This window comes from Diabrotica undecimpunctata, chromosome 4 (assembly GCF_040954645.1).
Source record: "Diabrotica undecimpunctata isolate CICGRU chromosome 4, icDiaUnde3, whole genome shotgun sequence".
In the NCBI taxonomy this organism is placed as follows: domain Eukaryota; kingdom Metazoa; phylum Arthropoda; class Insecta; order Coleoptera; family Chrysomelidae; genus Diabrotica; species Diabrotica undecimpunctata.
Genome location: NC_092806.1, coordinates 113,939,191 through 113,955,147, shown reverse-complemented (window position 1 = coordinate 113,955,147; position 15,957 = coordinate 113,939,191). Strand labels below are relative to the sequence as shown.

General features: G+C 32.9%; 1 protein-coding gene across 1 annotated transcript in view; it reads right to left on the bottom strand.

The window, feature by feature from the left end:
- Positions 1–515: 515 nt before the first annotated feature.
- UBL3 (ubiquitin like 3) overlaps positions 516–15,957 on the bottom strand; it is a 437,881-nt gene continuing 422,439 nt past the window's right edge. Inside the window, exon 4 of the mRNA XM_072530027.1 lies at positions 516–14,008. Within this exon, the coding sequence (XP_072386128.1) occupies positions 13,944–14,008 (65 nt within the window). The 3' untranslated portion in view covers positions 516–13,943. The remainder of the gene's footprint in view (positions 14,009–15,957) is intronic.

Below are 15,957 nucleotides of genomic sequence, written 5' to 3'. Positions count from 1 at the left end.
CCATACTGAGTTAAGTTGTCAAATTGCTATTTTTCTGTGTCCTAATCTTTGCATAATTTCTTCCTCTGTTGTTGCCTTTTTCGTGATTATAAACCCCAAGTATTTGAATTTATCATTTCCTTTGTTTGTTACGTTGTCATCAATCTGTAGATCTTCTATGTCTTCTTCACTTGTAGATGGGTACTCTGTTTTCGCGAAGTTAATATCTAAGCCAGCCTTGGTATATTCTTCTTGTAGTTTCATCATCATGTAACTGAGGTCTTCTTGGTCTTGTGCAATCACTACTTGATCGTCTGCAAAGCTTAACGTATATACAGGTACTATCATGCCTTCGCATTTTCTTTTCCATGTAGTCAAGGCTTCCTCTAAGTATATTTTGAATATTGGAGATGTGGAACAACCCTGCAGGAGCCCTTGTGTTGTGGTGAAGTCTCCTATGATTCTTATTCCCATTTTAATAGACACTTTATTTTCTTTATACAGAGCTTTTGTAGCTTCTATGAGTTCCGTCTGTATTTCTAATTTGTACATTGCCTCCCATAGTTTTGACCTCGTTACAGAGTCATAGGCCTTTCTCAGGTCCACAAATGCCAAATGTACACCTCTATTTTTTGCTTTTTTATTTTCTAACAGTTGTTCCCGTGTGTATATGTGGTCTATATTACGCTTATTCCTCTGTAGTTTTCGTATCGTTTTCTATGTCCTTTCTTAAATATAGATGTCATATATGACTCCGTCCATTCCTTTGGGAGCTGATTTCCATTTATGGCTTTCTGAAATATTCATTTTATCATCCGGTGTAATTTTTTTGAGTCGTACTTTATAAGCTCAGGTGAGATGCCTCCAGGTCCCGGCGCTTTCTTATTTTTGATTGCTTTTCTGGCCGTTCTCATTTCCCTATCTGTTTTTTCTATTTCTTGTTGTGGGGGATCTGCTTTGTCTTCGCCTGTTTCCTTTTCCCATGAATTGTGGTCTTTGTTCTGTTAACAGTTCCTTGTAATAGTCCTTCCATTCTTTGTCCTGTATATTTCCCAATTTAATTTTTTCTTTTGAGTTTTTTTTTTAATCCTCTCAGTACTTTCCATGACTCCGAAGTTCTTGTACCTCCTATGTATGTTTCAATATTTAAGCAGGTTCTTTCTCATTCTTCATTCTTTTGTTGTGTTATTTGTTTTTTTTTTCACTTCTCTATCTATTACTCTATATTCTTTATAAACTTCATTGCTGTTTGTAGTTAGCCATTTTCTCTTAATATTTTTGTAGTAATTGATTTCAAGGCTCTTATTTGTGACGTTCTAAGTATCCTTTCTGTTATATTGTATTTTTATCCACATCTCACTTGCATGTTCTTCCTTTATTACTGGGTTTGTCTCATAATTTTTCTTCTAACACAATAATTTTATATTCTGGAGACTCTACGTTTAGTTTTTCAGTGTATTTGGATGGGTTCTTCTTGTTTACTAAACATTTTCGCAGTGTTTGTTATCTGACCCTATATTTGGCGTCGTAACTATTACGTAGAGAATTTATTTTGGTATTATTTCTGTATTTGTTATTGTGTAGTCTATCATTGACTATTGACCTTGTGGGGCTGGATCATAGAGAGGAGCGTGCTCTTTATTCTCAAAATATTATAAAGGTGTTATCGTTACGATTTATTGTGTCAATATAACACTATGCTGTTATTTCCTACTCTTGGTTTGCATCTTCAAGAATTACTTTTTTTTTTCACATTTCTGTATTCTGTATATGGGACATTGGATATGCATATGGGATATTGGAGACCATTATAAAAATCTTTCATTTCACCTTCCAGTTTGCTTTTATCTGGAGCTCTAATTACACGAATACTCTCACACATCCCTTTCTTTCCTCACACTAATGGCACACAGAGTTTGCAAACTATACGCTAGATTTAGCCCGGAAAGGAATATATCTCGCGATAACATTCCACTGACAACTTTCCTCATCTACCATCTGGCCTATTTCATTATGTACTTACATCACACATATATATATATATATATATATATATATATATATATATATATATATATATATATATATATATATATATATATGTAAATATATAAGTATGTATAAGATACTTGAACTCCTAAGCAGAGCAAACCACAGATGGTGGAAAGCACCATCGAGTCATATTTTGAGCTAAGGCCTTCACTTCGTTCCAAGACTTTCCTTGACCTCTCATATCTTAGTACTGGGTGTCTTATTTTTCTTTTCCTTGGGGATACCACTCTAAGGCAGTATTTGCAAATACATGAGCTATTTTTACGAAGTGTGTGGCCAATCCGACTATAATTTATGGACTTAAACTTTAGGGAGTAGACCTTTATTTGTCTATCCATGTATATTGTTTGTGATAGTTTACCAATATCACTTGTCCTTCAATTATTTGAAGTATTAAAATGTATAACCCGTCTTTTCCCTACACTAAAAAAATTCTCTTGGTAAATCTAAATGAAATGTTTGTAAATTTTATTTGAAATGCAAAGAATCGTTATATAATCAAAGTCTTTCGGACGGTGAGTTAACCCAACAAATAAAATGACATATATGATATATTTTTAAATACATTTCGATAAACTTTGAAATTCTTTGAGGTAACTCAAATATATCTACTTAAGTAATACATTAATTTGTATTTCTTGAAACATTCTTCATTAAACACTTATTTGATTTGATCAATGTCGTAAATCTATAACGATTTCCTTGGAAGATTTCTCAAATGGCGTGCTAACTAATGGTAAAACGGAATACAAAAAAAAATAAAATGGAGTATAACATTTTGATACAGAACAAAATTTAAACAAGCGCCAGTTCATGTTTTTTTCTGATCCTATAATAGCTTTTTCTTCTCTGTACGATACTAGTAACATCCTTACTTGATCCTATATATTGCTTGTTTGTATCATAAGCGTAATATATTAACATAGACTGAGCAATCTATACAGGAAAGTGACGAAAACATCTTTTTTCTTCGCTGTTCGTTATGTCTCTGTTTTACATCAAGTAAGTATAGCAGAGCCTTTTATTTGGTAAGGGGGGAGAAAGTGGGGAGTTTCAATGCAATAGAGAAAGAAAGATCGAACAACCGCCAAAGATGTTCTCGTCAGTGCTCGTTGCTTGCATGCTCAGTCTATGTTAATATAATCAGTCTATGGTTTCTATTAGATTAATACGGAAGTTCTATCACATCAAAAACTGATAGCTGTCATATAAGACACGAAGTGATATATGGCACCTATCTAATACTATATATTCTGATTTTAAATTGTCATTGTTTAAATGGCAACAACCAGCCTTTTCCTTTCTAAAAAGCCAATACTTTTCAAACCATTTTTTTGTTTGTTTTGTCTATGACAACCTACTTTGGGAGTACACCATCGGCTATCTTCTAGGTCTGTAGATTACAAAATAGAACAGAAAATAACATTAATTGACGGCACAGAGTAAAACAAAAAAAAAATAATAGAAATTAAAATTATATTCGCTATTTAAATTAAAAAACGTTAACACGCCAAGGTTCCTTTTGGATAGTAAAAAGAACCGCATTTCCAAGGAAGTAATGGGAGTACCTTGGTTTGCTATATATTCTACAAAGACTGTCTTTATACAATTGAACTAAAATATAAAAATAAAAGATTCTAAATAACTAAAAAATCAACATCTTATACAAGGATCATGGAAATGTTTTCAGGGAGTGTCAATAAGTGTATGTAATCAAAAATCAAATATGATATTATCTCTTTTGCGATTTCATAATTAATCAAAGAACTAACAAGAGACATCTAAGAATATTGAGCATAAAGGAAAATAATAAATATATATGCTGCAAATAATTCCTTTGATAAAAATAAGAAGTTTCACAACAATCCTTAGGTACCAATTATAAAAAAACTAAATATTGATGTTTGTGACCTACTAAATACAAGATTTGTGTGATATTTGCTCTTTTTAATACTTTTATATAATAAGACTACAAACAGCTCTGTGTATATATCTAAATTATTAATACTTCATAGATAATTACTCACATATGCCTTTGATTACATACAAAGATTTATTTTCAGACCAGATTGGTTATCGAATTAAAAAAAACGGATTAAAACACCTGTCAACTTTTCGTGAAGTTAAGAATCTTTTCAATAAGTTTTTCTTGGATAAAAGCATTCTATTTTGAAAATATGTCTATACTGTTCCATAGAATATAGAAAATACAAACTATCGAACTATTCCAGTTGGTGAAATGAACAATATTAGTCCAAAACAAACTACTCCTAGTACTAACCCGCTGATTATTCTTAATATAAAGCCTAGATCGGAATTAAAACGGCTATAACTTAAGTGTTTATTCAGGTGCACCTGCAAATTACATTTGAATGTTCCAGTATACCACCAAAAATAGATGCACATAATTAGTTTGCTATAAAGGATCTATCAGTGTTACAAAAGCTTGTTTGAGATCATGAAATACACATATTTCTGTGAAACTCCACTATACCGACGCAAAATAAAATATCACAAAACGTCGTTGGTGTTGGGAGTTGAATGAACAAAATTATAAGAAAAGTTCAAACTATATAAAGTATATTTACGCTATAATCATAACGTTAATTCCAAAGATTCAATGATATCAGGATTTATTTTTCCCTTTTGTATTTAGGTTAGGTACTCATTTCAGAAAAAATAAGAAATAAACAACACAAGACAATTTGACCTCTCCAGGACTTTCACAAATAGTTTTGATTGCCTATTATGTTTTAATAAACAATAGAAGAAATAAAATATTAAAAGACCATAACTGACGTGTATGTAATGTATTATGCCTGCTGTGAGTGCAGTCTTGAAAGCACTAAGGAATCAATAGGACTTTTCATCAAAAAATAATGTCAGCCATTTTTTTCGAACAGACATTTTGTAAACAAACAGGTTAGTAGTATAAAAAATATATATAATAAATAAATGATACCAAATAAAGTCTAGTTATTGAAAAAAATAAAGTGCTACAATCAGAAAGTCAATTTTTTTAATCGATTATTATTATACCTATACGAAAAGAAATAACAAAGCAGTGTTGTTATGGAATATGTAAGAGTGATACACGCTCTAAATCATTTAATGACAATACATATATTATTTTATAAATTTTCTAAAGCCTTTATTTCTTTATAAGCAATGGTAATGCTTTATTAAATAAAAAATATTTATTTAATAAATATTTCTTTATAAATTGATAAACCTATTTTTATATAATATGACGTATATAACGTATAATATATATTTATAACATGATACTATGATTAAGAAGATAAGATATTGCGCATAGGTCGTGACGTAATTGGAGAGTTGCACGTTAGTAATGTCAGTTTTTTGTATGTGTCAATAAATAATCTTTATTAAATAGTTTGGAGATATCCTTTTGTGTACGATTATTGTAGTTATTAAACCTTTATTTAATATTATTATTTTGCTAATTAAATAATTTCATCACAGAATGCATAAAAATCCCATTTAACTTTAACAGGAATTCAAATTCTACTCTACAATGACGGCATGCGCGAACACGACCGATTTTGTGCTACGGGAAGATCCTATCTTGTTAGTCATAGTATCATGATTTATAATATATATTATACGTCATTGTCAAATCTGTCTGTACGAACAACATGGCGGCTTATAAAAAGTCTTATTATACGTCATTGTCAAATCTGTCTATACGAAAACATGGAGGCTTATGAAAAGTCATATGCTCGATATCTATCAGTAGCTGGTATTTTTTGGATTGAATTAAAAAAAAGGGATTCTAGAAAAAAATATAAATCGGGAAAATCTCAAATAATAGGCATATAGGAATAAAAAACGTTTACATTATTCTCTCTATATAGCTAGTATACGAGGGAAATATAAACACATTTTTTACCTATATACTGCTTCACACAACTCATTTTAATTTTTAGTTTGTGATTAATTTTCCTAATTTATTCATAATGATCCGATTTTATATATACATTTATGTACATTAATATACTATCCATCTAACGCCATATATAAATTCAAATCTTCAGCAGAAACTAAATATTGTCGACCTAAAGTTTTTTGATTTTTAGTATATATAATATGCAACAGTAATTGATTTTGTCTGTGCACAACTAAAATAAAAAATGTGATGTAAATCCGAAGGAAAAATGGTTTGTAAAAAATCACAATCTACTGTAAAATCTTCAACATTTATAATATTCTAATGGAAAGTTTATTAGAGAGTTTTTAAGCCCCTTATTTCAGTAACGTTAAACGTTATACGTTATTCTGCTCATGCGCATTAACAGAAAAATAAGGGATTACTTTATTAGCGGATAAGGTATTCCCTTATTTAGGTAAAGATAAGGTTAACGTTATTAAGGGATTACGTGTTTGTAATGTTGTCAAATGCCATATATCTAAATCGTAAAAAAACGAAAAAAAGTCATATAAGCTAAATGTCATATGATTTGGAATACGTAAGGACCGAGTTAGTCGAGGAATATCTCTTTTCTTAAATCGAAAATTTAATTCACCATATTTATATTTAAATGTTTCCATCACAAAATGTGGTCTTGATGCAAAAGGTATTACAGGATCAAACAGGTCTTGATATATTTTCAATATATTCTTTCAATATGGTAAATACTTCAAATAAAATAGGTTATCGAGCTGCCGTTTTATAGGTTACGTTTGTCAAATGTCAATTAACGTTAATTTGTGTTAGCGTAATTTCTGAAAGCATTTCAAAAACGATTTTAAGTAAAAACGATATCCCTTATTTCCTACTCAATGCGCATGACAAGTATAACGTTTTACGTTTAACGTACATAAAAAAATAGAGGGCCTAAAAACTCTCTATTATTTAATACTAGAGTTGTCCATGAGCGATATAGAGGTGTCGGTCATCCTGATCCGCCCTTAAACTCAGGTAAGCGCAAATTTGACCGAATCGTCCGGAAACGGAACGCACCACTACAGCCTGGATTTAAATGCCGTAATGCGCATTTTTTGGAAAAAATCACGTCAGCTCAGTCAGCGGATTTATATATTTCATATTAAACAAAATTGCCGATCGTCGTGGAGCGCTCCGTTGCGAACCAGTCCGGACAATTGTGCGCCTAAGAGCATAGGTGCAAAATTTCGGGCCAATGCTTTTTAAATACATTTATATAATACATTTTAAATACTGAGAAAACTAATAAGTATTTTTGAAAAATTTAAACGCAGAATGAAAGAATACATTATTACTGAGGGCCGAAAGTCCCTGAAAACTTCTATAATGTTTATTTTGATAAGTTACAGGGGTGAAAAAAAGAGAAAATTTAGTGTGATTTTTAATTTCAAATATCTCATTCAAAAAAACTTTTTGTTTATTCTAAGGGACTTTCGGCCCTCGGTAATAATGTAATCTTTCATTCTGCGTTTAATTTTTTCAAAAATATTTGTTAGTTTTCTCAGGATTCGAAAAAAATGAATGCATTTAAAAACATTGGCCCGAAATTTTGCGCCTACGCTCTTAACGTTAACGTCAAACACCTAGCCAGTGCACAAATATTTTAATTTGAGATATTTTTTCTGTACTACGATTTAGTTTGTTCGTCTCATAAAACGTAAATTAGGCCTATTATTACTCACAGCAGAGAGCATAAGAATATTTCTTGACAACATGTTTATTATTTTAAAATAGAATCGCAAAGAAAAAATGTTCCTGATGTATTAACTTTAGAACAATAGATACGTTTTCTTTCTGAACAAAATAACTAAAAATGTAGGTTTAAAAACTGTTTAAAGAAATACAACAAATTTCACATAATACTAACAAGCTGTTCAATGAAGACAGTATTACACACGTGTCTTTTATTCTACGGAACAGCACAATTTTGTGTAAAGCTAGCACATTTATTTATATTATCCATATTTTTTCGACATTTAGAACCCTCCTAGTAAACATATTTCATTCTAGGCAATCGTTAATTACCAGCATTAAACAAAAACTAAAGAATGTTTTCGATTTACTGAAAAAAGATCGTAAGTGCATAATAATATATAAAATCTAGAGAAATAGAGAAAATAACAGCATTCTGATAAATTTGCGCACTGCCTCGAACAAAAATCTTTAGAAAAAATCTTTTTTAAAAAAATATCTCCAGTTTTATCTGGTTATACAAAATATAGATCAAAGTTCTGGTATAAAAATATTGTGGATTTTTGCAAGTAGTTGTAAAGTAAGAAAAACATGATATATTCCAATTTGAATGAATTTGGAATTTTTTTAAGCAAAATAATCGACTCAAAATTATTTTGCGAAAGTACGTCTCCTGTTCCAATCTAAAAAGTATACATTTAAGAATATTTAATGTACAATCATTAACCTCATTATTGAGTTTTAAAAAAGTTTTGTTTTTTGGAGAATAGGATGACCTATTACAAATAAATAACGCAACACTTAGGAGGGGGTCAGAATTTGACTCATTGAAATCGACACGCTCCGATTTAACGCGTTCGGTTAACATCGTACGCATCAATTTCCGTAGTAACCCACTAATACGTCAGTCACTTAAGTTCGAAACTGCTTAACAAATGGATACCACATCCGTCAAAGCACCTAGTAGTAACATTATTGATAGAAGGCCTAAGCCAGAGGGCCGTGGCAAATCGACTAAATTTAAGCCAATCTACTGTGTCCCGAGTGTATCGTCAGTATCAAGATACTGGCGATTATGTCCACTGACAAGGAGGAGGCTGTAAACGAATAACAATGGAGAGAGATGATCGATTTGTTGTATCGAAGTCCCTGAAAAATCGACATTTAACTGGTGCTAACGTCAAAGAAGAGCTTAGAGAGGTCCGAGGTGTGGTTATCAGCATTTGGATAGTCAAAAGAAGACTGAAGGCAGCCAACCTGACACCAAAAAGAGCAGCTATGGGTCCCAAGCTAACTGCAGCACAGAAGCCAAAACGATTAGAATTTGCTCGCGAACATCTGGATTGGGACGACTTTTAATGGAGCTAGGTATTATTCTCCGACGACAGTAGGATCTGCCTACATGACAGGCATTTCCATGGATGGTAAACCCAGTTGGTTTTCATGCCTGGTGGGGGACGCGGAGGAGGTTTAACGGCAGATCGTTACATCATCGTCACATACGTGGGATTTATTGGTGATGCCTTTATTTTAATGCACGATAATGTACAATGCCATATTACACAAGTCACCACCACCTATCCGACTGAGACCAGTATACCTACAATAAATTGGCCTGCGTTGAGTCCGGACATAAATCCAATAGAGCATGTTTGAAATGAGATTAAACGAAGGGTCCGGGACAGAAATCACGCATCAAGGAGCATAACGGAATTGAGAGCTGCGCTAAATGATGAATGGGGAGCAATGCCTCAAGAATTTATTAAAAAAGTCATCCGATCCATGCGAAATCGATTGGAAAGTGTAATTAGGAGTAGTCTAATATTCTTGTGCAATGAACGTATTGTTTTTTGGACTCACTAAAAGTGATTTAAAAATAATGACCGCGCAGATGACCCACAGAATTGGCATTAATCATTAATTCAAAGAAGAAATAGCTGGTAAAAAGTGGGCCAATCAATTTCTTAAACGGAATAAAACAAAACTGTCAGTTTAACTGTCTGTTAAAAATGAATTTACTCCTGATAGAATCTATAATGTAGACGAAAGCGGAATCAGTGTGGTGCAGTCTAAAATACCCAAAGTTATAAAATTTGGTCTTTAAAAATAAAAGACAAGTTCAGGACAACGTAGAGCCCTTATAACGATTGTTGCTTGTATGAATGCCACTGGCTCATTCGTCCCTCCTTTAGTAATTTTTCCGAGAAAAAATATGAGTGAACAATTGAAAAAAGAAGCTCCATCAGGAAAAATTCTTGCAGTGCATCCTTCAGGTTAAATTCAAATCAACTCCTTCACTCAATTGTTTAAGCACTTTATCGACTGTGTCCATCCTACAAAGGAGAAACCTGTGCAGTTACTCTTAGATGGCCATTATAACCACACTCAAAATATTAAAGTGATAGATTTGGCAAAAACACACCATGTTACCATTGTGTCCATACCCCCTTACTCCTCACACAAATTTCAACCTATGGACAAAAGTTTCATGGGTTGTCTAAAAACTTATTAAAGTGAGGAAATAAGGCAGTGGTTAAGAAACGATGAACGGCCACTTACAGCTTATGACGTAATGGGGCTCTTTGGGAAAGCATACATTAAATGTCAAACAGCTGAAATTGCAATCAATGGGTTTAAAGCCACAGGTATATATCCACTGAACAAAAAGCTGTTTTCTGATGCTGAATACATTGAAGAAGCAATGAAAAGGCGAGTTTAATATTTCTACGAATCCACGTCAAAGCAAAAACCGGCAGATAATGAAAGCTTTACAGGGATCAGTGAATAACTTAATGGAGTGTTTGACCCAAATCAATCGTCAACATCTTCGGCAGGTAAAGCAATCCTGTGTTACCATCTACATTTGACAATCCTCATAGTTCAAAATCGTCTATGATAGCGTTCAACAATCATCACATCTTCTCCTTATAAATCCAAGTTGATGGAATCTAAAAAAGCTAAAGTGGCCATGAAAACTGAACAGCAAGAACGTGCTTAAGGTTTCAAAAACACCGCGACAGAAAAGGTTTTCAGCAGCAGCACCTTCTAGAAAAGAGTAAAAAGATGTCTAAATTTTGAGGAAAATATAAAAGAATCGGACACCGAAGGTGAAATCAGTGTCTCTTCTGGAACATCTTAATTGGACATAATTCCGGGAATGCCACCATCTAAAGAGGATGACGCTTTGTGCATGCTTTGTGACAGAAAATATTCGGAAGATTGTAAAGGAGAATTTTGAGTCTTGTGCATTATGTGTTCGTTGTGGGCCCGTGTGGATTGTGCTGGGGCTAATAAAGATGCCTACATCTGCGATTTTTGTAGATAAATTAATAATTGTTCTAAATATTTTTGTATATTTAATGTACTATATTGGAAACCATCTTTTTTCTTCGTTGTTCGTTATGTCTCTGTTTTACATCAAGTAAGTATAGCAGAGCCTTTTTTTGGAAAGGGGTGAGAAAGTGGGGAGTTTCAATTCAATAGAGAAAGAAAGATCGAACAACTGCCAAAGATGTTGTCCTAAATATTTTTGTATATTTAATGTATTATATTGGAAATTGTTGAAATATTTAGAAAGTAGATCATGTTTTCTCTTATTTAATACTTTTTTCCAATTATTGGTACAACTTTGTTAATCATTTTTAAGGAGGTCAACTTTTAGCAACTATTTTCTGAACTCACCAAACACTGGATTTTGAAAAATAAATATTTTTTATAATAATTTTTATTTATTATTAATGAATGTTGAATATAAATGATTCAAAACATTATAAAGTAAATGGTATGTACTGCTATAATATTTTTTTTGCTATTTTTCATACACATGGACTGAAAAACTAAATGGTGGTCCGGTTTTAAGCATTTTCCTACATTAAATTATTTTGTGTACATAAATGTATTTTTTTTAAACTTTTTTTTATAGGTCATTAGTCTTAACGAGTAAAATAAGCCCATGACTATTTAGATTCATTCAGTTAAATTACCTGGAACAGCCTTGGACATTTTAAGAAAAATATTATAAACAAATTAAATTTCGCAAAATATTAAATCAATCTGGCCCATCTCTTGCACAAAATTTAAACACGATAAGGCCTTCAAGTTCAGGAACATTTAAAAAATATTTTGTGTATCTTTTTTTTAAGTTGTTTGTTGACATTAAATCTCTAAATAGGCAAGTTCTTAAATTATGAACAAAATAATGGGTTTGACTTTTTGATTGTTTATTTAAAATAGTTCCACTAAAAAATATTGAATCCGTAGATGAGTCTTTTTATAATATATATATATATATATATATATATATATATATATATATATATATATATATATATATATATATATATATAAATAATATTTTCAAACAGATTTTTAATGATAGCTTTGTAAACTTAAATCATTTTTTCAGTAAACTTTTTACTAAGGGTTCCAGATGTGCGAGGTATTATTTTTTGCGTAGATAATATCATTTAATTTTTCTTAGTAGTGACAGATGAATGTGGGAACATTTACAGGATGATGGGGACGAACAATATGACAAAAAACAATAAAATTATTACAATCCTAAAATATAAAACAATATACAACTATTTATAATTACACAGAAACATACCCGGATGATCGCTTTAGACAAAAATACTCAGTGTCATTCATTGTAAGTATTAAAAAATATCATTTTCATTTATCAAAAAAATGGGTTTTTGAGCAATTGAAGTTTAAAAAAACTATATTGATATTACATTTATTTATTGCTGATATATATATATATATATATATATATATATATATATATATAGTACAAGTAAAAGAATTAATTAATAAATATATTTTAAATAATAACAAAAGTTCCATGTGCCAAAAGAATGATCAGTATTCCAAGATTATGAAAGCAATATCAAAAAAACAACAGATTTTTAGATTTTTAGAAAGCCTTTGATATTTTTATGCTCTTAAGGCATAAAAAAAGAGTCGTTGGAGGGAAAAGAGTCGTTGATAATACTGTAGAGCAATTTGGATTGATAATAAAGAAGGATAAAAGCAGATCGACTAGTACAGTTCTGTCAAGAAATTGACAGTGGGATCTTGATCACCTTTTTCCATTTTACCGCCTCGAAGAATTTATACCTGGAAATCTCCAGCCGATTGTTCCCAAAAAGTTATCAGAAATCAGATTGACCATATCATTACAAACAAGAAAGACTTCAAAATTCCGTAAATTCTTCAAAAACATATCCAGGAGTGGATGTTTCCCTCAGGCCATAATCTTATATATGGTCGGTTTAAGCTACACCATAGGCGCACCCAGGGGGGTTTTGGGGGTTAAACCCCCTCCCCCCTCAGGGCCCTATTCCGACACTGTTACTCACACATTTTAAGGACTCAAAATGGAGGTAACATCATAAAAAAATTTCGGTGACCAACCAAACCCCCTCCCAGAGGCAAATTTTAGGTGCGCTACTGAGCTACACATAAAAAAGTCTGAAAAAAAAGGCAAAAATGACCGGATCTGAAATAAAATAAAAAATGTATCTATTGATAATTAGAGATTTTAATTTAGAGAGACTTTAATTATCCAGAATTGGATAATTAAATGTCTAATGTGATCGGAGCTACTACTGTTGGCCAATTAAAATATGTACTTGCAGGAAAACTATGAGTGAGAATTGACACACATTAAATTTATTTAACCCAAAACAAAAACATGTAGAGAAATTAACTAGGGAAGGCATTCTCTGGATAAACTTCAAGGTAATGATATTAATGAGGGAAAACTATGTTAAACCAACTTAAGTAGGGAAGGCAAACTCTGAAAAAACTTCAAGATTATGATATTAATGAGGATTAACTAATCTGTTGCTATTTTTTGATCTATTAAAAATATGCACAAACAATTTAAAAGCAACATCTGTGACGCATTTTCTTATTGCAGAGGTATGATCCTAACACTAAGTTTTGCATTTCCACATAATGACACTGAGCAGTCTTGTTTTAAAATTACCATCCTGTACGAAATATACTATTGCAGTGTTCGTTTTGATCACACACTTATAGTCTGGCACATTGAGTATCGATTTTTTTATATTTTATACACGTATATCACAACTTTACTTAATTTTTTTTAGGCTAAGTCCTCTTAACCGCATCTGGAGTTAAAAATTTCACTCTAATTCTTACTTAGTTTCATATGGTTACCGTTTCTTTTTTTTGTATCTAGTCTCTTCTGGGATAAAATTTTGTTCGGTGTTCGTACTACGGTTTACAAGATGCAGCAAGATGTTGAACAGCAACTACTGTTACCACCTTTGCTCTTTTGTCGTTGATCTAAAAAGAAAACAAAAATTAGGTTATTCAAAAATACATCAAATAAGCGTCTAAAGCTTTCCCAACTAAATAGTTTCCGAAACTGTTTTTTTGTTGCACGTTTAAGTTAAATATTGTATTTATATGAGACTAAATCACAATTAATTGTAATAAAAATTACATTTTACATTTGTTTTTGTCGTTCTTTATTAACTACCGCTTTCTTTAACTAAATTTGACAGGTGATTTACTTGGCCTCGATCTTGTAGACAAATGGCTTAGTTTTTAGTTGTAAATTCTGATAGTTGTACCCTCAGGATGAGATCAAATTATTGTTTACGTAGTATGTGTTTATGTATTTATGTATAAATGTAGATGAAGTGTCTCTGATCTTGCATTAATCCACTATTATTGGTATATTCTTGTTGCTGACTTCTTGTTTTAGTATTGGTAACCAGAGCCTACTACAGTCTTAATATTGTTCTGAAGCTATTTTCTTGTGACATTTTAAAGTATATACTATTTTATTAAGAATAAGCGACAATTGAAGGTTAAAGTAAGTTTATTGACGTTTCAATTTCCACTTCGAAAATCGTTTTTAAAATACAAAAAATTTTTTTTTCGTCTTTATAGAGGGGGGGGGGGTCTTGAATCTTCAAAAGACATCTCAGTCCAGGACGCCGCCTGACTAATTTTAGTGCAGGATTCGTTCTTCGTACTCCTGGCGATATTTCCCGAGGTACTTTAAAATGCCCTCTCGTCGCCGAGTCTACGCCGAACGCCTACCTGCTCAACCAGACCCTTCTCTTACATTCAGCGATCCGGAAGCGGAATAGCCGCTGTAAGGCCGGCATCACTTTCGAATCACTACCTTTATTCATTCATTCTCCATTCAAACACATCCACACTCTATGCATCAGCAAGGAGGCTCCCTGTCTCGTTCCAGGTAGCGCGTAGAAGACACTTATCGCTCCTAGTTCGCCCAGATGGGTATTTCCTCCTTCACCACAGTCCGACTCACGCATTTTAACTCACACAGTGTGACCCACTTTTCTAGCTTCACCTTTCAGCATCATTCACTCTTACCTTTAGCGTTGGTCCAGCAGTCTTTCTTCCTCTTCTTTTTTCTTGATCACTGCACGGATATAGCTGTGTATGTTAGTCCAAACTAATTTATTTTCAATCATTCTCTCAATCATTTCTCTCACTGTAACAAAATTCACACCTGTCTCTCTCTCCATTATGTTCCTTTCCACTATCCATCTGCTGCAATCTAACATCGTATGTGTCACAGTGTCCGAGTATCCACAGTATAGGCATTCATCTGTATCAGCCTTTCCGATCCTATAGAGGTAGGCTCTAAAACACCCGTGTCCTGTGAGCACCTGCGTCAGGAAATAATCCAGTCGCCTGTGGACACAGTCCACCCAATCTCTTATGTTCGGGATCAGCATTTTCGTCCACTGTGCCACATCTTCCGTGTTGTTCCATTCTTCTTGCCATCTTTCAATTGACCTTTCCCTTTCCTGTCTTCTCTCGGCCACAGTAAGGTTTGGACCTCTTCTCTCATAAAGCTCTTTTCTTTCCACCGCCAAAACATGCAACGGAACACATCCAGTGATGGTCCATAAGGCTGCCGCAGACACAGTCCTGTAGGCGCATGCCACTCGCAACAGACTTGTTCTGTCTACTCGTGTCATGAGACTCCTATAGGCCGTTATCTCTACCGCCTCGCTCCAGACTGGTGCCGCGTAGAGGACGATCGACTGTACAACACCGTGTAAGACCCTCCTCCTTTCGGATTTGGGTCCTCCAATGTTCGGCATCACCCTTCCCAACGCAGCCGCACTATTCGCAGCCTTCCGGACCACCTCCCGCACGTGCTCCCTCCATTTTTCATTCTGGTGCAATGTCACTCCTAGATACTTTACTTGTTTCTTGGGTGTTAGACATGCTCCCGCACATTTTAA